Source organism: Leucoraja erinacea, chromosome 16 (genome assembly GCF_028641065.1).
Source record: "Leucoraja erinacea ecotype New England chromosome 16, Leri_hhj_1, whole genome shotgun sequence".
Classification (NCBI taxonomy): domain Eukaryota; kingdom Metazoa; phylum Chordata; class Chondrichthyes; order Rajiformes; family Rajidae; genus Leucoraja; species Leucoraja erinaceus.
Window position 1 is genome coordinate 21,821,664 of NC_073392.1, and position 26,715 is coordinate 21,848,378.

At 41.3% G+C, this 26,715-nt stretch overlaps 1 protein-coding gene across 1 annotated transcript in view; it reads right to left on the reverse strand.

The window, feature by feature from the left end:
- dock3 (dedicator of cytokinesis 3) overlaps positions 1-26,715 on the reverse strand; it is a 327,231-nt gene that overhangs the window by 54,060 nt on the left and 246,456 nt on the right. Inside the window, exons 34-38 of the mRNA XM_055647822.1 lie at positions 18,138-18,164; positions 17,929-18,024; positions 12,859-12,919; positions 11,968-12,061; positions 2,223-2,371 (exon numbers count right to left, since the gene is read on the reverse strand). Of these exons, the coding sequence (XP_055503797.1) occupies positions 2,223-2,371; positions 11,968-12,061; positions 12,859-12,919; positions 17,929-18,024; positions 18,138-18,164 (427 nt within the window). The remainder of the gene's footprint in view (positions 1-2,222; positions 2,372-11,967; positions 12,062-12,858; positions 12,920-17,928; positions 18,025-18,137; positions 18,165-26,715) is intronic.

Here is a 26,715-nt window from a genome sequence, read left to right on the forward strand (position 1 = left end):
GCACAGTGGGCCTGGAATACAGGTGAGGCTAATAGCATCCAAGCTGCAAGCCTAAGGTCTGAGAATCCAAGTAATTCTACTTTCCACTGTGCAGGGCCTGGATCTAGTTACTCACCAATCATCAGAAGGTTTGGATTGATTTGCTTAGAATTTTAGAAGTTTTACTTTTATCTAATTGTCCCTTACAGAAACTTTAATAAATGATTTCAGTGACCAATACATTAATAACATTAATTGATTTTCCTGTTGGTTCCCTGTGGTTTATTGTGGGTTGTTCTGAAGTGGTCTAGAACTGATTATATTCCCTTAACATGTATATTTTAAAAATCTAATAAATTGTAAGGCGACATGGTGCCGCAGTGGTAGAGTTGCTGCCTTATAGTGCCAGAGACCCGGGTTCGATCCTGCTTCTGGGTGCTGCCTGTATGGAGTTTGTACGTTCTCCCTTGACCTGCGTGGGTTTTCTTCAAGTGCTCCGGTTTCCTCCCACATTCCAAAGACGTACAAGTTTGTAGGATAATTGGCTTGGTAAAATTGTAAATTGTCCCTAGTGTGTGTAAGATAATGCTGGTGTGCGAGGATCGCTGTTTGTCTTGAACTCGTTGGGCCAAAGGGTCTGTTTCCACGCTGTATCTCTAAACTAAACTTGTAGAAACACTTGCAGAAATTGTAAACTTTGTTTGTTACTGTTTAAAGTGCTTGGTATGTTTAGAAGTCTTATAATCTTCTTGATTACTAAAATACAATACAATATAATACAATGAACTTTATTTTTCAGTTGGGAATTTTGGTTTCAGCAGCCATACAACAAAAAGAACCAATTTTACAAGACACACAACCAACTCAATTCACACAGACATCCATTACTGCGAATCTCCTCTTCACTGTGATGGAAGGCAAAGTCTTGTCTCTCCCTTGCTCCCATCCTCTCCCGATGTTAAAGACCCTGGCGGGCGATGGTAAGCCCCGCGGCCGCTAAGGCAGCGCTGGTGATGTAAGGCCCTGCTCCGGGTCTTAATGTTGGAGCCACTGGCGGGCGATGATAAGTCCCGCGGCTGTTAAAGCCGCGCCGGGCAATGTCAGGTCCCGCTCCGGGCCGTTTTCAGCCCCGAAAAGCAGTCTCCCACCAGGGACCCGCCAGCTCCCAATGTCACCGTCCACAGGCCTGCAGCTGGAGCCCCAGAAGCCCTGAAGTCTGGTCGCAAACCACGCGCCACCACAGCTCCCCACGCTCCGAGGCTGGCCAGCCCCACGATGGTAAGTCCGCAGGCTCTGTGACTGGAGCCCCTAGGTCGTTCCAACTGGAGGCCGCTCCACGGTGCTAGGACCCAACGACAACGGATACCCGACAGGGAAAAGGTCGGGTTTCCCGTGCAGGGAAGAGATTTAAAAGTTTCCCCCAGCCCCCCCCACCCCTCCTGCTCCCCAACATATACACATACAGTTAAAAACAATATAAAAACCATAGCAAACTAAACATTGAACGGGACATTGTACCGGTGTCAGGGGTAATGGGGAGAAGACAGGAGAATGGAGTGAGGAGCGAGAGATGGGTCAGCCAAGATTAAATGGCAGAGTAGACTTGATGGGCCAAATGGCCTAATTCTGCTCCTATCACATAATCATATAGAGCACATTAGCTTTACATTTGAGTCTTTCTTTATTACATGCTTTTGATGTTGCTGATGCCTTTCGAAACACTGAGTCTGTTGATAGTTTTTGATAGTTCTAGCTAAGTCTGTTGACAAAGACTCTTTTGCATTTTGACAGCAAGTTTGCTTTGGACACCCCTGGGGCTCATGTTGTCGACCTCCCCGTGGTGAGCCATGTCATCTGATGTCAGTCAGGCCAACGACAACAAACAGAGACAGCAGCAGCGCCACAGTTTGACGCCAACCCGGAGCATGCGCCCTTTTTAGGGCAGGCACCTACGGATGTTGAACTTGATGACATCCCCCTGCTGCAGACTTCTGCTGCCTCAAACGCAAGAAGAAGTAGAAGAAGAAGAAGAAAACCCCTGCATGATCCCATTCTGATGCGGAAAGCCCTCAGCCACACCATCAAGAATTTTTCAGAGGTTTATGGAAGCTCTCACCAGGATATTAATGAATCTGCTTCAGAGGCACAGATTTAACAACTATTGGCAGCTGATGGAAACCAATAAGGTCAGCATCCAATTACTAAAGGTACCAGCGGTCCTGAGCAGAAGCTCTGGCACTGACCTTCCCCTTGTTGAAGTAGTTGATAACCTGGCGACACAATCCTTCCTTGCGCTGCCACTTGTTTTGTGCTGGGTAGTGCAGAAATTCCCGTAAGGGCCTATCCTCCCACTGAAGCAGTTCCCAGTATAGCATCAGTGTAAATGCTGCCTCTAAAGGAGAGAAAAAACTCAATTCAAGAGAGCAGGGAAATTAAGAAACAGTCTACATTATCACAAAATCAATGAGATCTTAGTGTTATACATCTGTGGGATTTGAGGAAAAATTAAGTTTCTCCCCTGCTACATTGAACTACTGACTGTACTCTCCCAAGGTCTGCCAATCCCTGGATTTAATTAACAGGAAAATCTACTGCAAGTTGCCTCTCATTAACACTGTGGTTCCAGATTCCAATCAATATGAATTAGTTAATCGTTTGGTTTCAAATATTCCAAATTCCCTCCCATAGAATATACTGTAAAGTACACAGGAGCTGTATTCTGATAGCATGGAGCTAGCCCCTGTTAGTGTCTCCCAAATCATTTCCAGTGACGAATGAGAAGTCCTAATGGATGATAGAGCAGCACAGCAAACCTTATCCTATCCACATGCATGAATTGTCAATATAGTCTCAGTGATCAGCTACCTGCCTCACCTGATCTTCATAATTAATTATACATCACATACAGTTCCTGGGTCAGTGGGGAAACATATTTTATTTTATTGATTTGTTTACAACCTAAAAAAGTGTAGGACACCAACAAGAGTGAAGAAAACATGAAAGGCATGAAGGTAAAGCAATGCCCGATCAAGTCAGCAGGCACATTTCTGCATAACTTACAGCAATTTAGTAAAGATTTACTAGAGACTTAGATAGAGCTCCAGGGGCTATTGGAATCATGGGGTAAGGGGAGAAGGCAAGGGTTACTGTTGTGAATGTTCAGCCATGATCACAATGAATGGCGGTGTAGGCTCGAAGGGCCAAAGGGGCTCCTCCTGCAGCTATTTTCTATGTTTCTATGTTCAAACTAGTTTTATGTTATTCCACTTTCTTATCAATTTAAAAAACTTAAACTTAAAAAAAAAATTATTTCAGACTCAAGGTCCAGATAAAAGATGACATTACATAGAATAGATTACATATAAAAACACCATAAAATACATATAAAAGCTTAGTAAATTACTTATAAGTGCATCATAAAATAAATATTAAAAAAACAATGCATGGTTTAAAATGCAGAATAAAATGAAAGATCAGTGTCCTACAACTAGACCAATGTCTCCACAGCTGGGATTGGTAGTGTGTAGTGCTAAACCTATGTTTGATAAGGCCAAGATAATTTCATTTTCAGATATGCAAATAAATTTATACAAATGATATGCAAAATGATTTCTTAGGATACTTTTTAAAGTACTGATTCCTGCAGCCACAAACATTTCACTTGCACATCATCTAAGTTTCTTTAGTGGTATTCTCACTGCATCATTATACGCTACTTTAAGTCTCTGTATACTTGTTTTTACAGAGACATTTTCACTACATCTGTACACACACCAAACTTGCGTAAGAGAATATTCGCTTGTACATACAGTATACGACGTTGCCTATAAATATCCACATCATCTGTCATTTGTTCTGTAATAAAATGTTCTAGGTATTGTACCTTATTACAGACACTAAGATTATTGTCAGACAATTTAAAATCAGGAAATTTTAGACATTTATCCTCTTTGGTTCTACAGATCATAACAGCACTCTTACCAGCATTATATTTGATATCATGTTCCACACCATACACAGAATATATAGTAAGGAGCTGCTGGAGACCAGCGCTAGATGGATTAAAGACCACAAGATCACTGCAGATACATAATATGGTTCACTAAAGTATTACCAATCATGCACCCAGTGTTACAGGCTTTCAATTGCTTGGAGAGCTCATCAATATAAAGATTTAAACAGACCGGGGACAAAATTCCCCCTTGTCTAACACCATTGCTAACCCTAAATGGGGCTGAGACCCTATTGCCCCATTTTACTTGCATAGTCTGGTGGGCATACCAGTAAGCCAGAATTCTCACAATGTATTTAGGCATCCCTCTATGCCTCAATTTAACAAATAGCTTTCTATGATTAACACGATCAAAGGCTTTGGAAGCATCAACAAAGCACATAAGAATTGATGAGTTTTTACCTCTATATTTGTTTACAATCTCCTTTAGGGCATATATATATACACAAGTCAGTGCCATGTTTAGCTTTAAAACCAAACTGGGTATATGTGGAGTTAACAAACTCATTTAATCTATCCAACAGAATTCTTTCTAGGACTTTTGACAATATGCTGGCTAAAGCTATGGGCCTGTAATTATTTAGGCTGCCTACTTTACCAGCTTTGTCCTTAATGACCAGCACGAGCAGAACAGACAACATTGAGTCTGGTAGCAAGCCATGAATCATAAAGCCATTGAAACAAATAGCAAGGAGAGGAGCTATCCACATACTCGCATACTTAAGATGTTCAGCAGAAATTTGATCCACTCCCTACACATTAAGGTCAATTTTTACAGGGGGCCATTAACCTACAAAACTGCATCCCTTTGGCATGTGGGAGGATACTCTGGAATTTAGAAGGATGAGAGGGCATCTTATTGAAACATATAAGATTTTTAAGGGTTTGGACACGTTAGAGGCAGGAAACATGTTCCCGATGTTGTGGGAGTCCAGAACCAGGGGCCACAATTTAAGAATAAGGGGTAAGCCATTTAGAACGGAGATGAGAAAACACTTTTTCACACAGAGAGTTGTGAGTCTGTGGAATTCTCTGCCTCAGAGGGCGGTGGAGACCGGTTCTCTGGATACTTTCAAGAGAGAGCTAGATAGGGCTGTTAAAGATAGCGGACTCAGGGGATATGGGGAGAAGGCAGGAACGGGGTACTGATTGAGGATGATCAGCCATGATCATATTGAAGGGCGGTGCTGGCTCGAAGGGCCGAATGGGCTACTCCTGCATCTATTGTCTATTGTCTATTAAAACTGGAGCACCCGGAGGAACCTCATGCAAACACAGGAAGAACATGCAAACGAGGCAGGATCGAACCTAGGTCTCTGGCACTGTGAGGCCCACTAGTTTTAGATTCTGCTACCCTGGGGGGAATAAAACTGTGACTATGTCTTCTATCTATGTCCCATGATTTTATAAACCTCTCACCCCTTTGGCTCCTTCACTCCAGGGTCGTCAAACACTCATTATACATTAACCCATTTATTCCTGGGATAGTTCTCGTAAACCTCACTAGACCCTCTCCAGTGCCTGCACATCCTTCCTCAGATAAGCGGCCCAAGATTGCTCACAATGCTTCAAATGCAGTCTGACCAGCGCCTTATAAAGCCTCACCATTACATCCGTTTTTGTATTCTAGTCCTCTCGAAACAAATGGTAGCATTGCGTTTGCCGTCAATACAACCAATTAGACTTGCAAAACTTTTTGCAAATCCTGCATCAGCACTCCCGAGTCCCTTTGCACCTCCGGTTTCTGAATTCTCCTCCCCATTTAGAAAATAATCTACGCCTTTATTCCTACTACCAAAATGCATGACTCCGCACTTTGCTACGCTGTATTCTTCCTGCCACTTCTCTGCCCACTCTCCCAACCTTTTCACAACTAATTGTTAATTTACATTATTTAACAAGTATTTACCCAAGAAATGCACATAACACCATTAAAGGCTGTGTGCCTCCAATTCTTCAATGGTGTTGGATTAGGAAAAAAGGAAGTGCAACGAGACCTGGGTGTCCTTATACACCAGTCACTGAAAGTAAACATGCAGGTACAGCAGGCAGTGAAGAAAGCTAATGGCATGTTGGCCTTCATAACAAGAGGATTTGAGTATAGGAGTAAAAAGGTTATTCTGCAATTGTACAGCAATTGGTGAGACCACATCTGGAGTTTTGTGCAGTTTTGGTCTCCTAATTTGAGGAAGGACATCCTTGCTACTGAGGTAGGTTCACGAGGTTAATCCCCAGGATGGCGGGACTGTCATATGAGGAAAGATTGGATAGACTGGGGTTGTACTCACAGGAATTTAGAAGGATGCGAGGGGATCTTATAGAAACATATAAAATTATAAAAGGACTGGACAAGCTAGATGCAGGAAAAATGTTCCCAATGTTGGGGGAGTCCAGAACCAGGGGCCACAGTTTAAGAATAAAGGGGCCATTTAAAACTGAGATGAGAAAAAACGTTTTCACCCAGAGAGTTGTGAATTTGTGGGATTCTCTGCCACAGAAGACAGTGGAGGCCAATTCACTGGATACATTTTAAAGAGTTAGGTAGAGCTCTAGGAGCTGGCGGAAACAAGGGATATGGGAAAAAGGCAGACACGGGTTACTGATTGTGGATGATCAGCCATGATCACAATGAATGGCGGTGCTGGCTCGAAGGGCCAAATGGCCTCCTCCTGCACTTATTTTCTATGTTTCACTCAACTCACAAGCCCATCACATACATTTGATGCTGTTATGTAAAGATACACACCATCATCCATCCTGAGTATTTTTTTAACTGAATACACTGAGTTTAAAATGATCATACAGCACATTAGACACAGCAATATGGCTGATGACTCCCGCTAAAAAATTCACCACATTCTCATGACATGCTCAGAAATTGGAACACGTGTTAAACAAATGTTTATTCAATTATGTGGATTTAAGTTGAAGTTACTGGGGCTTTTGGAAGTTGAATTGCATATTATACTATCCTTGCATCAATATTCTCTTCTGCTGTAAGTGACTCCACTAATATGTTGGGATTTGGAATACCCAGGGGTTTTTCCTCTTCCAAACGGCAGAGATTGCTGATGACAAATTTTTAAGTCATTCCAAAAATAAAATGGCACAGAGTTGCTGCCTTTCAGCGCCAGATACCTGGGTTTGATCCTGACTATGGGTGCTGGAGTTTGTACGTTCTCCCTGTGACCGCATGGGTTTTCTCTGGGTGCTTCAGTTTCCTCCCACACTCCAAAGGCATATAGGTTTGTAGGTTTATGTGGCTTCTGTACATTGTAAATTATCCCTAGTATGTTGGATAGTGCTAGTGTACGGGATGATCGTGGACATGGTGGGCCGAAGGGCCTGCTTCCACACGGTATCCATAAAGTCTAAAACACCATAATCTGAAGATTCATTGTGCATATTTCTTCCTTTTCTGGATATCAGAATCCATTGGTTTACTTGGTTATAATTAACCTCTTGTAAGTAATACTGTACAATTTACAAGGATGGGCAGTGTTTACTGAAGCCCATTCAGCTGTTCCTAATGTAAATCAGATATCTTTCAAGAATAACATTTAAATTGTAGCTTCGCGATCATGAAATTCGATAATCGGATATATTTGATGACCCGATGAAGCGTAACAGATTGTGCTGGATTAATGAGATTTGACTTCACTTGCACCCCAAGGTTTCTCCGTTCATCAACACTGCCTAGGGCTGTGTCATACACTGTGTATGTCCTGTCCTGGTTTAACTTACTAAAATGCATCAGTTCGCACTTGTCAAAATTCCATCTGACATTCCTCAATTTACATTCTCAGTTGATAAACACCCATTGTAACTTCAAATAATCTTAAATGTCCATTCATTCCACCTTCTCAAGCACTCAATGCATATTTTTAAGGGTCCAACCATAAATTTCCATTTACAGGGGTTTTCGGGCTTATTTACAATAACGTATGCCTCTCCAGGATATATCTCTCTAGGATACATAAGCTTAAATATGGTTTGAAGATTTAATAATACAAACACGAGTAAAACTACTCAGGCTCGCAAGCCAGTTCCAGAATTCAATAACACCATGGTTCATCTGATCGTAACTACAACTCTGCATTCCCTTTGTCACTCCAGAAACCTTGTACCTTCTTCCTTACCAAGTAGCCAGCTACTTCTGACTTACAAAATTGAAAGCCTGCTTCCATTGCTCTTTGAAGGAGAGAGTTCCAAAGACTCACAGAACTCTGAGAAATAATAATCACCTGATCTCTCTCTTAAATGGACGATCCCTTATTTTTAAACAGTGACCTCTCCACATTCGCCTTGTTAAGGATTTTATATGTTTTAAACAATTTACTTTCATTCTTTTAAACTCCAATGATACAATGATATACTGTCCAACCTTTCCTCATAAAACTGCCCATTATCTCTAGATATTAGTGTAGTACACCTTCTCTCAATTGCTTCTGATACATTTAAATCCTTTCTTAAATAAGGAGCCAAAACTGTACACTACAAAATGCCCTTCATAATCTAGGCATAACTACTCCAGTTCTGCATTCAATTTCCTTCACAATGAACAATAATATTATATTAGCTTTCCTTATTATTTGATGCATCTGTATACTGGTCTTCGGTGAATCGTGTATTAAAGCAACTAGATCATTCTGCATTGCACAGCTTTGCTTTGCATTATCTTTTTAGTTAATACGCTTCTTTCTTATTTTCGCTGTTAAAATAGGTAATTTTACATTTTACCACATTATACTTCATCTGTTATACACTTAATGTATTACATCACTGTGTAGCCTCTTTACCTCCACTTCAGAATTTATTTTCTCACCTAACTTGGTGTAATCATCAAATTTAACAACCATATCAATCCCTTTGGGAAACAAATTCAGCTGAGCTTCAGCTGATAGGGTTGCTTACATCCCTAGATGCTTGGAAGGGAAGAAGTAAAAGGGCAAGCGTTGCATCTCATAAGTGCATGGGAAGAGATAGAAACATAGAAAATAGGTGCAGGATTATCCAACTCAGTATCCTGTACCTGCCTTCGCTCCATACCTCCTGATCCCTTTAGCCACAAGGGCCACATCTAACTCCCTCTTAAATATAGCCAATGAATTGGCCTCAACTACCTTCTGTGGCAGAGAATTCCACAGATTCACCACTCTCTGTGTGAATTTTTTTTTTCTCATCTTGGTCCGAAGAGACTTCCCCCTTATCCTTAAACTATGACCTCTTGTTCTGGACTTCACCCAACATCGGGACCAATCTTCCTGCATCTAGCCTGTCCAACCCCTTAAGAATGTTGTAAGTTTCTATAAGATCACCCCTCAATCTTCTAAATTCTAGCGAGTACAAGCCGAGTCTATCCAGTCTTTCTTCATATGAAAGTCCTGCCATCCCAGGAAACAGTCTGGTGAACCTTCTCTGTACTCTCTCTATGGCAAGAATGTATTTCCTCAGATTAGGAGGCCAAAAGTCTACACAATACTCCAGGTGTGGTCTCACCAAGGTGTGAGTACAACTGCAGTAGAACCTCACTGCTCCTATACTCAAATCCTTTTGCTATGAATCCTGTTCTTGCCACCAAAGTGGATAACCTCACATTTATCCACATTATACTGCATCTGCCATGCATTTGCCCACTCACCCAATCTACCAAGTCACCTCGCAACCTCCTAGCATCCTCCTCACAGCTAACACTGCCTCCCAGCTTTGTGTCATCCGCAAACTTGGAGATGTGGCATTCAATTCCCTCGTCCAAATCATTAATATATATTGTAAATAGCTGGGGTCCCAGCACTGAGCCTTGCGGTACCCCACTAGTCACTCCCTGCCATTCTGAAAAGGACCCGTTTACTCCTACTCTTTGCTTCCTGTCTGCCAGCCAGTTCTCTATCCACATCAATACCGAACCCCCAACACCATGTGCTTTAAGTTTGCATACTAATCTCTTATGTGGGACCTTGTCGAAAGCCTTCTGACAGTCCAGATATAACACATCCACTGGTTCTCCCTTATCCACTCTACTAGTTACATCCTCGAAAAATTCTATAAGGTTTGTCAGACATGATTTACCTTTCATAAATCCATGCTGACTTTGTCCAATGATTTCACCACTTTCCAAATGTGCTGCTATCCCATCTTTAATAACTGACTCTAGCATTTAGTTAGACTAACTGGTCTGTAATTCCCCGTTTTCTCTCTCGCTCCCTTTTTAAAAAGTAGGGTTACATTAGCTACCCTCCAATCTTCAGGAACTACTCCAGAATCTAAAGAGATTTGAAAAATGATCACTAATGCATCCACTATTTCTGGGGCTATTTCCTTAAGTACTCTGGGATTATACTCGGGGTACTATCTGGCCCTGGGGATTTATCGGCCTTTAATCCATTCAATTTACCTAACACCACTTCCCGACTAACCTGGATTTCACTCAGTTCCTCCATCTCATTTGACCCCCGGTCCCCTGCTATTTCCGGCAGATTATTTATGTCTTCCTTAGTGAAGACAGAACCAAAGTAGTTATTCAATTGGTCTGCCATGTCCTTGTTCTCCATGATCAATTCACCTGTTTCTCACTGCAAGGGACCTACATTTGTTTTAACTAATATTTTTTCTCTTCACATATCTATAAAAACTTTTGCAGTCAGTTTTTATGTTCCCTGCCAGTTTTCTTTCATAATCTATTTTCCCTTTACTAAGATCACGATAAAGGAATGGTGTAGGTGGAGATGGATGAGTAAAGAACAGTCCCTCCAGAATTGTGAAAGGGAAGAGAAGAGGAGGACAATGAATTCACTAGTCATAGAGTTATACAGCATGGAAACAGGCCCTTGGACCAACTTGTCCATGCTGACCAAGATGCCCAATCTAGGCTAGTCTCATTTGCCTGCATTTGGCCCATATCCCTCTAAATCTTTCCGATCCATGTACCTGGCCAAGTGTCTTTAGCATGCTGTTATAGTGCCTACCTCGATGACCTCCTTTGGCAGCTTATTCCATATACTCATATACTGAGTGAAAAGGTTCCCACTGTGGTTCCTTTTAAATATTTATCCTCTCACATTAAACCTCTAGTGTTAGATTCCCCTACCCCGGGTAAGAGACCCTGTGCATTTACTCCACCTCATTCATTATTTTATACACCTTTATAAAATCACCCCTCAGCTTCCTGCACCCAGAGTAATAAATTCCTAGCCTTTCCAAACTCCCCCTATAGCTCGAGTCCCCGATCATCATAAATATTCACTGCACTCTTACCAGCTTAATGACATAGTTCCCATAGCAAGGTGAACAAAACTGAACACAATACTTCAAATGTGGCGTCACCAATGTCATGCACAACTGTAATATAACTTCACACTTCAATACTTAGTATCCTGACTGGTGAAGGCAAAAGCCTTCTTCACACCTTATCTACCTGTGATGCCACTTTCAGGGAACTATGTACCTCTAAGCCCTAGATCGCATTGCTCTAGTCTACAACATTCTCCAGGGTCCTACCATTTCACCTACCTGGCCTGGTTTGACTTCCCAAAATACAATACATTGCATTTATCTGCATTAAACACCATTTGATGAGTAACACAGCACAAGACGGTACAAGAAAGTTGTGAGGGAAACCTCAAAGAAGGAATTTGTTTCTTGGTGAACACCCTGGCGCAGCTTTAAAATCTATTGATTTGGACCTTTATATCAATGATTTAGGTATCCATGTTTGCTGATTCTCAAAGTCAAAAGAAAAAAGTGACCTGTGAGGAGGATAAAAAGTTGTAGATGGACTTAGTGAATGATTCAAAATAATGTCAGAAAAAAATGAAGTTGGTTAAATTCCTAGAAAAACATAAATGTTGGTATTTCTTCATATGTTACTGAAATATTAAAGTTCAGCCTGCACCATGCATCCTGAGACATGGAGTACTGTTTCAAATGAATATGAAACTTCCATTTCTATGCTATGTAACAAGCTAATTGACTCTTACCTGTGTAATTATCAGCCTGCAGATGCATGTCACATAGTTTGTGGATATAACGTATATACATCTCCTCCTTGTTAATCTCCGATTTGTAAAAGTTCTGAAATAAATGTAAACATAAACACTTAAGAATCGGAGCTGGAACATGCCAGCAAAAAAGGGTAATTTGAATTGAGTCCAGTTACCTTTCAATATTAATCACTAGCTATGATCCCTTAGATCTCCAATAATGGTGCCTTGAAAGTCTTAGTGTTTGATGCTGTTGTATCTATTGTTGGACTGTTTATTACTGTATGTGGTAGGTTTAGCTGGTTTGTAACTTGAGTTCTATTTAACCTGGCAACGTTTGATGGGACTTTGTAGAGATGCAGGGCCTCTCCAAGTTACATTCAGGGTTCCCTTACTGTGAACTATTTGTAACCCGGATAGCTCACAAGTTGGAAGTAGTGACATGAACTGAGTTCCCAGACAGGAGAAGATGCAGCCCTGCAACAGCTGGGAAGTTTATCCCACTCGTCTACTAAACATTTGTGTATGTGCTGTCATATGTCAAGCATTTCTAACCTGGAGCGATCATGTTTCTTTATTCTGCATCTTACTTTATGGAGATTAACTTCATTGAGTGTTTGATGTGATTTTGTAGATTAAGTTTTAGTAAGTACTGCACTGTACCTAACAATATTAGGTACAGTGAGTACCTGCCATCAAATAATTATATCACTTAATAAGAATGTGCTGAGAGAACTTTGCTTTACATCTAATTCAGCATATCAAACCAAGAAATGCTTATTGTTGACACTCAGAAGTGAAATTGCAGATGCATGTCACATAGTTCTCACTTTGTATATTGAGTGAAAAAGGAAATCCATTTAAACAAAGAGAAATGCAATTGCTTACCAGCAAATTGACAGTACAGCCAATCTTTTTATTTTCAGCATCATCCCCTTTCATGCAATCCCTATGGAGAAGAAAAATAATTTGTACTTAGGAATTCTATTTCCATATATACAATAACATGCCTTTTTAAATGAACTATTAAAAATACAGAATTTCAGTGCAGACAATACATAGCTACATTTCTGCATGTAGTCATATTGAAATTATTCATTGTCTAGTAAACACATCAAAATTCTCTTGCACAATCCACAAATGCACAGTTGCCATATGTTGGTGCCATTTACAAAGAAAAAGTCCAAAGATCAAGTCTACATGTTGTTAGTACTGGAACGCCTTCCGATCAGGTAAGCCCAGGGTACTGCAGGCCCGCGACCCAATGTCCCTCTCCTCGCCCAACAACCACCTCTGTGTCCGGGGAAGTGGCTCCTGCAGCCAACCTTGAAAGCGCTGGAAGCCATACCCCAGTCCATCTCCTACCGACCCACTACTCGTGTCCATCCGCAGTTCCCTCCTCGATTCTCCAGTTTTTGGGGCTTCCAAACTTCTCCCTCTAGGCAGCAGGCTTCCAAACTTCTCCCTCTAAACTTTTCCTATCCATGTACTAGGATAGGTTGATGGATAGGAAAGGTTTAGAGGGATATTGGCTAAACACAAGCAGGTGAGACGTGTAGATGGGGCATCTTGGTTGGCATAGGCAAGTTGGGCCAAAGGCCTGTCTCTATGCTGCATGACTATGATTCCAAGACTCTATTGGTATCGGGTAGTGGGGACCATCAAATGTTGCCGTCTTTCACAAAGCAAACTCTTGATCTCTGGTTCAATGAGGTGAAAGAACACAGGAATGGGAAAAAGGCATTCAGCCTCTTGAGGCTGCTTCACATTGAGTTACATAGTGACTGATCCATTACTCAACTCTTCATCTTAATGGCATCACCAAATAAATTTCCTATAATCTCAGAATTGACAGTTATAACTAATCCAGCATTCACAATCTTTTGGATGAGTGAGTTCTAGATTTCTGCTAAAATCTGTAAAAATTGCTTCCCAGTTTCTCCCTCAAATGGATTTACTCTAATGTTGGTAAAGAGCTACTGAATGCAAGGCAGGAAAGATTGGTAGCTACATACTGAATTATTGTCTTGCTGTAGTATTCACTGCAGAATAGCAAAGGGATGCAAGTGAAAGTGTAAGTATGGGCTGCAACTCCTTGCTACACTTGAGTGCTGCATTGCCCTATTCCCATCTTGAGACATGTAACTGACTTGTCCGGTATGTGCCTCAGGTGGAAATACTCTCATTTTACTATTGGAACACCTTAAATTCTCTGCTAATATGGAAAGTGTTTCATTCTCAACTAACATCTAAAATTAACCAGTGTTTGTGAGGTCCCAAAACAGAAAATGACCAATTTGAATTTAGTAAAGTCTATAAATGAATTCATTTTCTTTGCAAATGTCTTTACTCTTTCTTTATTTATATATGGCAAATAAACTATGTGGACAAGCTTTTCCCTTTGAGAATAGGGAAGATTCAAACAAGAGGACATGACTTCAGAATTAAGGGACAGAAGTTTAGGGGTAATATGAGGGGGAACTTCTTTACTCAGAGAGTGGTAGTGGTGTGGAATGAGCTTCCAGTGGAAGTGGTGGAGGCAGGTTCATTGGTATCATTTAAAAATAAATTGGATAGGCATATGGATGAGAAGGGAATGGAGGGTTATGGTATGAGTGCAGGCAGGTGGGACTAAGGGGAAAAAAAAAGTTGTTCGGCACGGACTTGTAGGGCCGAGATGGCCTGTTTCCGTGCTGTAATTGTTATATGGTTATATGGTTAAACTCAGGACATATTTTTACCTGCAACCATCATACCGTTCTTCTTTTATATATGTGCAATTTTCCATCAAATGTGAGGATGCCTCAGCTAAGGTCTCCCCAACAATGTACTCGAGCACACTGTCTACTGCAGGTGAATGTGGAGCTCTAACCTAGTGCAGTTTCACATAATGAATGACTTGCTTGGATTATAGCCAACTTGGTTCACTTGGCAGCACTGACTGACGATGGCCACTGCTTTGCCATTGCTTCAGATGGCTATTGGTTCAAGTGCTACATGGCATTTGAACTGTGGGTGCCACAGAAACTGCAAGAGTTAAAGAGGGCAGATCATCCCACTTTAGCAAAGGCATTGCAGATAGGCAATAAATGCTGACTTTCATGCAATACTCTTATATGATATATAAATGAAAAATATCCCCCAAGAAACTGAAGACGTTGATACATCAGTGTATCATTGACGGAGTTCTGCATTGTAATCTGTTTAAACACTTATAACTAGAGCCAGGATGTTTCGGCAGTAAAAAACTCTGAAATAGGCAGACGAAAAGGCAAAATAAAATTACAAAAAAAGGCACGAAAAAGGCATTTATTGCCCAAAAAAAGGCATACAAAGGTATTTATTTCCACCATCTAAATATGGTTAAAAATAATAATATAAAGGTATACTACATTAAATGACTAAAGTTGCCCGGTTGCACATAATTACCAGCGGTATCAACATAGACTTCTCTAAGTTTAGATAGCCCTTGTCTTCTCCCTCCTCCTTCTCTCCTTCACAGCTGTCCTTCTAGTCCTCCTGTCTCCGCCTCTTCCTTTATTTTTCCCGCTACCCTCACATCAGTCTGAAGAAGAGTCTCGACCCGAAACGTCGCCTATTCCGTCTCTCCTTAGGTGCTGTCTCACCCGCTGTTTCTCCAGCATTTTTTGTCTACCTTTGATGAATGAACGGCCGATGGTGGTGCCCCCGGTTTTGCCCCGGTGATGGAAGTTTTCTTGTTATGGGGCTGTCCCACTGCGGCGACCTAATTGGCGAGTTTAGAAAAGTTTAAAAAAGTGGCATGTTGAAGACCTCCTTCGACTATGTAGAAAACCTCCTTCGACATCCTTCGACTATGTTGAAGACTAGCTTCGACTAGCTTCGGGAAAATTGGACACCGTTTAGTGGAGAGTGAACACGACCTCCTTCGATCTCCTTCGACATCCCTTCGACTATGTTGAAGATTATCTACGACTACCTTCGACTACCTTAGATTACCTTTGACTACCCTTGATTACTTACAAATAACATGCCGACCTACTACGGCCTACTTCGATTAAACCTACGAGTAAATAGAAATATCGTTTTTTTTTCCATGGTGACCTTTTTTTACTTGCGGGCATTTTTCAGCATGTTGAAAAATACGCTGCGACCTAGCTGAGGCCTCGAGTATGCGGGGACTACTCTCGAGCATGAAGGAGAGTTACAAAGATCTCCTAGGATCTTGTGTCGACCATGCTGTGAGTATGAGTCGAGGGCAAACACTTCTAAACTCGCCAATTTGGTCACCGCAGTGGGACAGCCCCATAAGTTATACTATGTTAACACGTTAATAATAACATTAATTTTAACGTGTTAACACAGAAAACGTCATTGTAATCATGGTACAACTAGAGAAAATAGCACGACCTTTTAGCAAAATGGCAAAAAAAGGCTGATTTAGGCACTCAATCGTTAAAAAGGCATTGTCCTGGTGAAATCATCAAAAAAGGCATAACAAGGCACATGGCATTTATGGCAAAATCATGGTTCTACTTATAACAGATCCCATGGCATTATTCAAAGTGTTCTATCAAAAACAAATCAACTAATATTTAATCTAATTTTCTTTCCATACACTAAAGGTGTATGTTGAGAGTGAAATAGACACACTGCTAACGTGCCTCATCTGTGCAATACTATCCTCGATAATAAAGGATCATAACGACCACTTTCCACTTCTGTATTTCAGGAGCCACTTATTAGCAAAGGCAGGCACCGTTGATGAAATTCACCACTACCTTTGATGCGCCAGCATAATCTTTCATTGATTGTGAAAAAGGGTATTTGAAGATCAAGACCTCAAACTTGGCACTAAACTCATAGTCTATTTGGCAGCGGTGATTGTTGTAATGGTATATGATTCAGAGACATAAATTGTGTACAACAGTTACCTCAAGGCACTGGAAAGATACCATTAACGGTGTTTCCACAAAATACTCAAAATTCACAGGATAAACCAGCCAATGTCCGTGTTCGTTCCCACCTCAGCATTGAGTCCCTAGTTACACTCAGTCAGCATTGTTGAGTAGGCCTGCCTGACACCAGAATCCTGAATTAGACACTATTGCAAGCTCTAACACAGGAAGGGATTACCCGACAAACAGGGAAGGATGGAGACAGAAGTAGTGAAACTGAAGAATTTGAGTACAATACATCAAGTATTTTGAAATCAGAAAATAACAATGAAAATTAAAAAAATTCTGGTACCAGGAAATGATAGTATAAAATTATTGTTTTATTGTTTCCAACCTTCTTCCATGGAAAGAAACCTATGATTACTCAGGCTAGTATCTATCTGACTCTAGGTTCACTCAAATGAAGTCGAATCTGAACTTCCATCTGAAATGACCAACGAAGTACTCAGTTATATCAAATCACCACCAAAGTCCATCTTGCTTTTTTTTAATGCAGTTAGATGCAGGTAAAAATTGTCAGTGATATCAAAAGTGACATAGAATGCAAAGAATCTCTTGCCCATAGTAAGGGAATCGAGGACCAGAAAACATAGGTTCAAGGTGAAGGGGAAGAGATTTAATAGGAATCTGAGGGGTAACTTTTTCACACAAAGGGTGGTGGGTGTATGGAACAAGCTGCCAGAAGAGATAGTCGAGGCTGGAACTATCCCAACGTTTAAGAAACAGTTAGACAGGAACATGGATAGGACAAGTTTGGAGGGATATGGACCAAACACAGGCAGATGGGACTAGTGTAGCTGGGACATGTTGGCCAGTGTGTGCAAGTTGGGCCAACGGGCCTGTTTCCACACTGCATCACTATGACTCTACATCATGACTCTACACAAGGTTTCATATATTTACAAACCACTGCAAATTAATTTGTTGATTTTTTATATCTTCTCATGAAACAATGCCGCAAGTACCTCAGTGGTACCAGCAAGTGACTGTGGTCATAGTTCTAGTTTGCAGCAGAAGCTACCTGTAATCCAGCAGCCGCTCCATTAGGCGTGTTACAGACAATACAAAGGAAACACCCGTCTCTCTCCATGTCTCTTGTTCAATCTTCTCCAATAAACTGTGAACACAAGAAAAGAAGATATAATGAGTTTGTCCGTTTGCTAGCAAATATCAGAGTCGTTTGATATTTTAGACATGCATACCGCAAGTTTTAATTGATTTTAGTCTTACCTAGGATAAGGCCCAAAGAGCTGGGTACTAATTCCAAGCAGCAGAATTAAGCAAAACCAAAATGTTATTATAATAGTAGTGCAGTGTTAATAACGTGGTTTTATACTCATACAATGAGGAATCTACATCATGTTAAAGAGGAATCGCTTTTGTTATTTTGTAATATTTGTACATTGTAATGACAATGTTTGTAATGATATCGAGTCTGAACTATATCCAACTCAGTCAGGAAGCAGTTTAATGATGGAAGGGATTAATACATTTCCACATGCAGTCTAATCTGTACTCATATGGAAGATGGCTTACCAATACCTTTCCATTAGGTTATCAAGTTCAAGTTCGGGTTTATTGTCACTTAACCAACTAAGGTACAGTGAAATTTGAGTTACTTTACAGCCATACTAAGTGAAAAGAACACAATACACACATAAAATAAAATTTAACATAAACATCCATCACAGTGGAATCAACATTCCTCACTGTGAAGAAAGGCAATAAAGTTCAGTCATCCTCCTCTTTGTTCACCATGGTTGGGCTTTTAATGGGTTTTCTAAAGATATTCATCCCCAAAAATGACATGATGCAAATAATTTAGTAAATGGGCTTGCACAAGCTGTACAGATATCCAACTAGGATAGAAGGTGAGTATCCCCAAAGAAGATGAAGAAGGGCTTATATCCTTAGATGCTATTCTCCAAGCATATTTGTGAGGCTGGGGGGAGAGGTGGGGTGAGGAATCACATTCTTAGCTCTAGATCTCTTAAGAGGAATGTATCTAGAGGCCACGTTTTCTGTCAGTGACAACAGTGACCTGTGAACATAACCATGTTGAGCTTCAGCCTTGTAGCTTTGCTTGGATACCTCTGCCCATTGCGGTCAATCTGAGCTATCGAGTCTCCATATCTTCCAGGTACTGATCTTCGCTATATTTTTCAGTCAGTGACTTCATTAAAGTACAGGTAGAAATAGATTATCATGTGGCAATATGGGTTCACTTTGAAACCTAGATCACTACATAAATTAAACGATGTCACTCCCTAAACCTGCAGCTGTTGCTTAACCATAATGTTCACATGAGCAATTTATCCAGATGTTCAGCCACATTTCCTTGGTTTGTGACTCCTGTCTGTGCTTCTCATAGATAGGCTACTCATAGATAGTGCTTTGCAGTTCATTGTCTGTTGGATTCTTTTCAAGCCTGAAACCAGAAAACTCAAACTTTGCCTCAGGCACAGAAATCGAAAGAGGACCAGATGAAAGAGATTTTTCATAGATGGCAGTGAAAGAAGCCTCTCTGGATGTCACAACATATTGTATTGACCATAGTTTCTCTGGGGAATCCTAGCTGGGTTACAGCATAGCAAGCCATTCAGTACACACTAGCTCCTTGTAAGAACAACCCAGTTAGCCTACTCCCTTATCTTCTTCTTGTAGCCTTGCCCTCCTTTCCTTTCAGATACTTAACCCTTTGAACACTGTGGTTGAATTTGTATCCAATAGTACTTTTGGCAGTGCATTCCAGACCATAACTATTCACTGCATAAAAAATGGTTTTAATAGCCATGTAATGAATGGAGAATTGGTGTGAGAAGAAAAATGGCCTACCTTGTATCAAAATCTTAAGATGCTTTTGGTTCTTTTGCCAATCATCTTCATTCTATATCCTTTGGTTCTTGACCTCTCTGCCAATGGTAACAGTCTCTCTCTTTAACTGATTTGTCTATACTTTTACATGAGTTTAACCATCTCTACCAGATCCAGAAGAAGGGTCTCGACCCGAAACATCACCCATTCCTTCTCTCCATAGATGCTGCCTGTCCCGCTGTTACTCCAGCTTTTTCTATCTATCTTCGGTTAAAACCAGCATCTGCAGTTCCTTCTTACACACCACTCATTACCTGTTCTGTTCCAAAAAAAACCCCAACACATTCTCCAGTCTATATCTACATAAATGAACTTCCTAATCCTACATCAGTCTGAAGAAGGGTTTCGGCCCGAAACGTTACCTATTTCCTTCGCTCCATAGATGCTGCCGCACCCGCTGAGTTTCTCCAGTATTTTTGTCCACCTTCCTAATCTCTAGGATCATTTTATAAATCTATCTGGACGCTTTACAAATCGTTCACATCTACCTATACATCTATCTGTCTATCTATCTATTTACAATGTTCTATAGATTCAGGATCAGTTCCTGTGGATTGCAGGGTAGCTAATGTTATCCCACTTTTTATGAAAGGCGGGAGAGAGAAAACAGGGAATTATATACCAGTTAGCCTGACATCGGTGGTGGGGAAGATGCTGGAGTCAATCATAAAAGATAAAATAGCGGCACATTTGGATAGCAGTAACCGAGTCAGCATGGATTTACTAAGGGGAAATCACGTTTGACTAATCTTCTGGAATGCTTTGAGGATATAACTGGGAAAATGGACAAGGTAGAGCCAGTGGATGTAGTGTACCTGGACTTTCAGAAAGTATTTGATAAAGTCCCACATAGGAGATTAGTGGGCAAAATTAGGGCACATGGTAGTGGGGGTAGTGCTGACATGGATATAAAATTGGTTGGCAGACAGGAAACAAAGAGTAGAGATTAACGAGTCCCTTTCAGAATGGCAGGCAGTGACTAGTGGGGTACCGCAAGGCTCGATGCTGGGACCGCAGCTATTTACAATATATATTAATGATTTAGATGAAGGGATTACAAGTAACATTAACAAAATTGCAGATGATACAAAGCTGGGTGGCAGTGTGAACTGTAAGGAGGATGCTATGAGAATGCAGGGTGACTTGGACAGGTTGGGTCAATGGGCAGATGCATGGCATGCATGGCAGATTTAATTTAATGTGGATAAATGTGAGGTTATCCACTTTGGTATCAAAAACAGGAAGGCAGATTATTATCTAAATCGTGTCAAGTTGGGAAAAAGGGGAAGTACAATGGGATCTGGAGGTCCTTGTTCATCAGTCAATGAAAGTAAGCATGCAGGTACAGTAGGCAGTGAAGAAAGCAAATGGCATCTTGGCCTTCATAACAAGAGGAGTTGAGTATAGGAGCAAAGAGGTCCTTCTGCAGTTGTATAGGGCTGTGCAGTTTTGTGTGCAGTTTTGGTCCACTAATTTGAGGAAGGACATTCTTGCCATTGAGGAAGTGCAGCATAGGTCTACAAGGTTAATTCCTGGGATGGCGGGACTGTCATATGCTGAGAGAATGGAGTGGCTGGGCTTGTATACTCTGAAGTTTAGAAGGATGTCTGTGGAATTCTCTGCCTCAGAGGGCGGTGGAGGCAGGTTCTCTGGATGCTTTCAAGAAAGAGCTAGATAGGGCTCTTAAAAATAGCGTAGTCAGGGGGTATGGGGAGAAGGCAGGAACGGGGTACTGATTGGGGATGATCAGCCATGATCACATTGAATGGCGGTCCTGGCTCGAAGGGCCGAATGGCCTACTCCTGCACCTATTGTCTATTGAGAGGGGATCTTATTGAAACATATAAGATTATTAATGGTTGTGACATGCTATGGCAGGAAACATGTTCCTGATGTTGGGGGAGCCCAGAACCAGGGTCCACAGTTTAAGAATAAGTGGTAAGCCATTTAGAATGGAGATGAGGAAAGACTTTTTCACACAGACAGTTGTGAGTCTGTGGAATTCTCAGCCTCAGAGGGCGGTGGAGGTGCCTCGGATGTAGGTGGGAACCTTTGGCATTTCTCTACATTAAACCACAAGGTAATCTCCATTTCAAATACTTGCAATAGTATTGCAAACTGAACAAGATATGGTACCACTATAACCTGCAATAATTGATTTTTCTGAAGACACCTTCATCATTCCATCTGCACATTAAAGTGGTTAGGATGGAATGGATTGAACAAATGATTTTAATGAAGATTAATGTCAGAGCATTAATGGAAAATGAAATACACAAATTATTAAATGGCAGCAATTCATTATCTTGTACTTTTTTATGGTAACAATCTTCCATTTGGGTCTGCTGGCCTTACTACATCTGCAAAAGGGTCTCCTTCCACCTCACTCCAGTTTACCCTGACAGGCCTATTCTTGCAAAGTTGGTGGAAAAGTGTTTCCAGATGGCTGTGATGGACAGCCACGATCTGCCCAGGACCAGGGAGGATCAGTTAATAGCTGCTGGCTTGGGCACATGTGAGAGCAATGTTTGAGAAGATTACAGATCAGAAGCATGCATTTATCCCAATGATTTTCACCAGTGTGTCACTCAACAACAGACCTATCCCATTATCCTTAAATATTTCACTTAGAATGCAGAGATATTTTACAACATACCGATGTAGGACAAATCCTTCTACTTTTTCAAGGACCTTGATCTTTTTTTATCATCCCTGAAGGACAGTATGTGCAATGATCAACTGATGATCAAGATAATGAAAAGAGATATATGCGAGTTAAAACATGTGGGGGAGGGCATAATCTTAAAATAAGTAGGCCTGTTAGAACTGAAGCCAGGACACATATCTTCATGCAAAGGTTAGTGGAAATTCAGAGCAATGGTTCTCAAAATGTTAAACAGAATAGGTCAACTGAAAACTTCAGACTGGCAATCATAGAATTTTCAGAAAATGCTGAAAGCACTCAACAATCACGAAATATCCAAATGGTCCTTGACCTGAAACATGAACTCTGTTTCTCCCCCATCTGATGCCAAGTGCTTTCAGCATTTTCTGATTCTGTTTTTGATTTCCAGCATCTACACTTTTTTGATGCGTTGATAACATTTTGTGTGCATACTTAAGAACATGAAACCAAGGTATTTGAACAGGTTAAGAAATAGATCAGCTAATATAATCAGAGCAGGCTTGTGAGACTGAATTTTAGACTCAACTATGTTCCTCATATAAATTTAGGCTGAACCCAAGTCATGGGATTGGAGCCTAAAACCTCTGGATTCAGTTGGCTCACAAGCTAGCCAAAATTATACCTTATATCTATTTTCTGACAGCATTAAATTTGATTTGAAGTGTTATGTTTAAGATAATTGAATATTAAAATTTGAGATGTGAAGACTGCGGCAGTAAAATACACTATCAGTTGAGGTAGAGTTGTACAGATCAGACAGATTAAAATGTTTAAAAAGGAACTGCAGATGCTGGAACAATTGAAGGTAGACAAAAATGATGGAGAAACTCAGCGGGTGAGGCAGCATCTCTGGAGTGAAGGAATGGGTGACGTTTCGGGTCGTGACCCTTCTTCAGACTTCTTCAGATTAAAAAGATATGCAGCTCATGCTGATTTAGCTAATCTTTGCCATGAAAGCCTGTGAATAGTGCAATTAGCATGGTCATTTAGAGTGGCACCGATTCTTAATCATCGTCCGATAACCCCGCTGGAATGCACATATTGTTACTGATTGAGCACAGATCAGGTTTGGCGGTGGGACATAATTGTTTTTTCATGCTTAGATGAACAAATAAATACTGTCAGCTGGACAATAACCCTGAAGAATAGCAGATGTACGTAGAGCCTTATTTCATGTTACAGCATTTTTCTGCCATAAATAGAAAAAAAGATCTGATTATTTGTAAAGATGTTAACAATTCAAATACTAAATTATATTACCATGTTATTAATGTACATAATGTTTTAATTATACAGATGAATATCAATAAAGGTGATACATGAATTAAATTTTATAGATAATCAATTTCCCTCCTTCTGGTATTGACCTTACCAAAATCCATAAAATCATGGAAATGTTAAGATACAGAAGATGACTATGCTGATTGACATTGATTTATTTAATACCACCTCTCACCACTTGACCCATAGGCTTGTAGGTTATGCTCCTTTGGGAGGCTATCCAGTAATTTTCCAATATGTTAAGGGTTTCTACTTCCATCATCCTTCCCGACAGCGATATTGAATCCCTGGCATGGAATTGGAACCTAAAACCTCTGAATTCTGGTGGAAAAGTGTTCACAAGCTAGCCAAAATTACACATCCTTATCCTTATCCATATCTATTTCTATATACTTATAAAACTGATCTTGGATGTGTGTGTATTTGTGTGTGTGTGTGTGTGTGTGTGTGATGTTCGTGTGCATTTCACATTTCCTTGAAAACACGATGCGCTAATGGTGAAATTTCTACATACTCCGAAAGAGATTTACACCATCATGTCAAAAATCACCTTATCTGAAAATGTCATGCATTATTTCTCGAGTTATTTATGAAAATGTTCACAAATCTCAAATAACTTATAAAATAAACGAGATGGTGTCGCTGATGACATCAAAATGGGTCTGACTGCCTGCCTCTGCTCACACTGCGAGTGACGTCACACCTGTTGTGTCTTCTGTACTTCTTGGCTTCTTAACTTTACTTCTTTAAATTCGCCACTTAGTATTTTGAAACTGCTGCTCAGGTCGTGCTGTGCGCTCCGCTGGGCTCCTTGAAGTTCTAAACATGGCGGCAGTGGTCATTATCACCACGCGGGTGAGGGTGCGGGGCAACGCGATGGGAAGGTGGCCATGGTGGCCATTACTCCCTCTGGGAGAGGTCGTCTATGGAGACCTGCGGTTCCTCCGTCGATCGCAGGGACTTGGGGAATCGTGACGCTTTTTTCCTCGCTGACGTTCCCGATCCCACCTGGCGATCTCTGGCCTCTCTGTCTTCCCCGCCCGATCGTCTGTCACGCGGGTGGGTGGGCTTCCCTTCACGGAAGCCACGATTGGCCGGCCCTCCGTTGCTTTTGACCGTCCTGAGATCGCGCCCGACCGCAGCCTCCCTCGAGTCTTCTCCACCTGCTTGCCCGCTCACCGTGGGCCCAGCCCGGCTCCCCTCCTCCTCACCCCACCCTTCTCCTCTCCCCACCCTTCTCCTCTCCTCCCCTCCTCCTGTCCCCCCTCCTCCTCCTCTAACCCCTCCCCTCCCCTCTCCCCCTCCCTCTCTACCCCCTCGACTCACTCCCCTCCACTCTCCCCCCTCCTCTTTCTCTCCCCTCCTCTCTCCCCTTTATTTTCCAGCATCTGCAGTTTCTTCTTAAATAAGTTAAAATTGGCATGTCGTAAAGGTAATGCTACGGTTGTTATGGGAGATTTCAACATGCAGGTAGACTGGGAAAATCAGGTTGGTACTGGACCCCAAGAAAGGGAGGTTGTGGAGTGCCTCTGTGATGGATTCTTAGAGCAGCTTGTACTGGAGCCTACCAGGGAGAAGGCCCATCTGGATTTAGTGTTGTGTAATGAACCAGATTTGATAAGGGAACTCGAGGTAAAGGAGCCATTAGGAGGTATTAACCATAACATAAGTTTTAATTTTCAATTTGAGAGCGAGAAGGGTAAATCAGAGGTGTCAGTATTACAGTTGAACAAATGGGACTATGGAGCCATGAGGGAGGAGCTGGCCAAAGTTGACTGGAAGGATACCCTAGCAGGGGTGACAGTGGAACAACAATGGCAGGTGTTTCTGGGAATAATACAGAAGGTGCAGGATCTGTTCATTTCAACGAGGAAGAAAGATTCCAAGGAGAGTAAGGGGCGACCATAACTGACAAGGGAAGTCAGGGACAGTATAAAGATAAAAGAGAAGAAGTATAACATAGTAAATATGAACAGGAAGCCAGAGGATTCGATAACTTTTAAAGAGCAACAGAAGATAACTGAAAAGGCAATACGGGGAGAAAAGATGAAGTACGAAGGTAAGCTAGCCAAGAATATAAAGGAGGATAGTAAAAGCTTCTTTAGTATGTGGTGGAAAAAATTAGTTAAGATCAAAGTTGGACCATTGAAGACTGAAAAAGGTGAATTTATTATGGGGAACAAGAAAATGGCAGACGAGTTGGACAGGTACTTTGGAGGACACTAAGGAGGACACAAACAATTTCCCTGATGTACTGGTGGTCAGAGGATCTAGAGTGACGGAGGAACTGAACGAAATGCACATTAGGCAAGAAATGGTGTTGGGTAGACTGAAGGGACTGAAAACGGATAAATCCCCAGGGCCTGATGGTCTGCATCCCAGGGTACTTAAGGAGGTGGCTCTGTAATTCGTGGACGCATTGGTGATAATTTTCCAATGTTCTATAGATTCAGGATCAGTTCCTGTGGATTGGAAGGTAGCTAATGTTATCCCACTTTTTAAGAAAGGCGGGAGAGAAAAAACAGGGAATTATAGACCAGTTAGCCTGACATTGGTGGTGGGGAAGATGCTGGAGTCAATTACAAAAGATGAAATAGCGGCACATTTGGATAGCAGTAGCAGGATTGGTCCGAGTCAACATGGATTTATGAAGGGGAAATTATGCTTGACTAATCTTCTGGAATGTTTTGAGGATGTAATTAGGAAAATTGACAAGGGAGAGCCAGTGGATGTAGTGTACCTGGACTTTCAGAAAACAATTGATAAGATCCCACATAGGAGATTAGTGTGCAAAATTAGAGGACATGGCATTGGGGGTAGGGTGCTGACATGGATAGAAAAATGGTTGGCAGACAGGAAACATAGAGTAGGGATTAACGGGTCCCCTTCAGAATGGCAGGCAGTGACTAGTGGGTTACCGCAAGGCTTGTTGCTGGGACCGCAGCTATTTACAATATACATTAATGA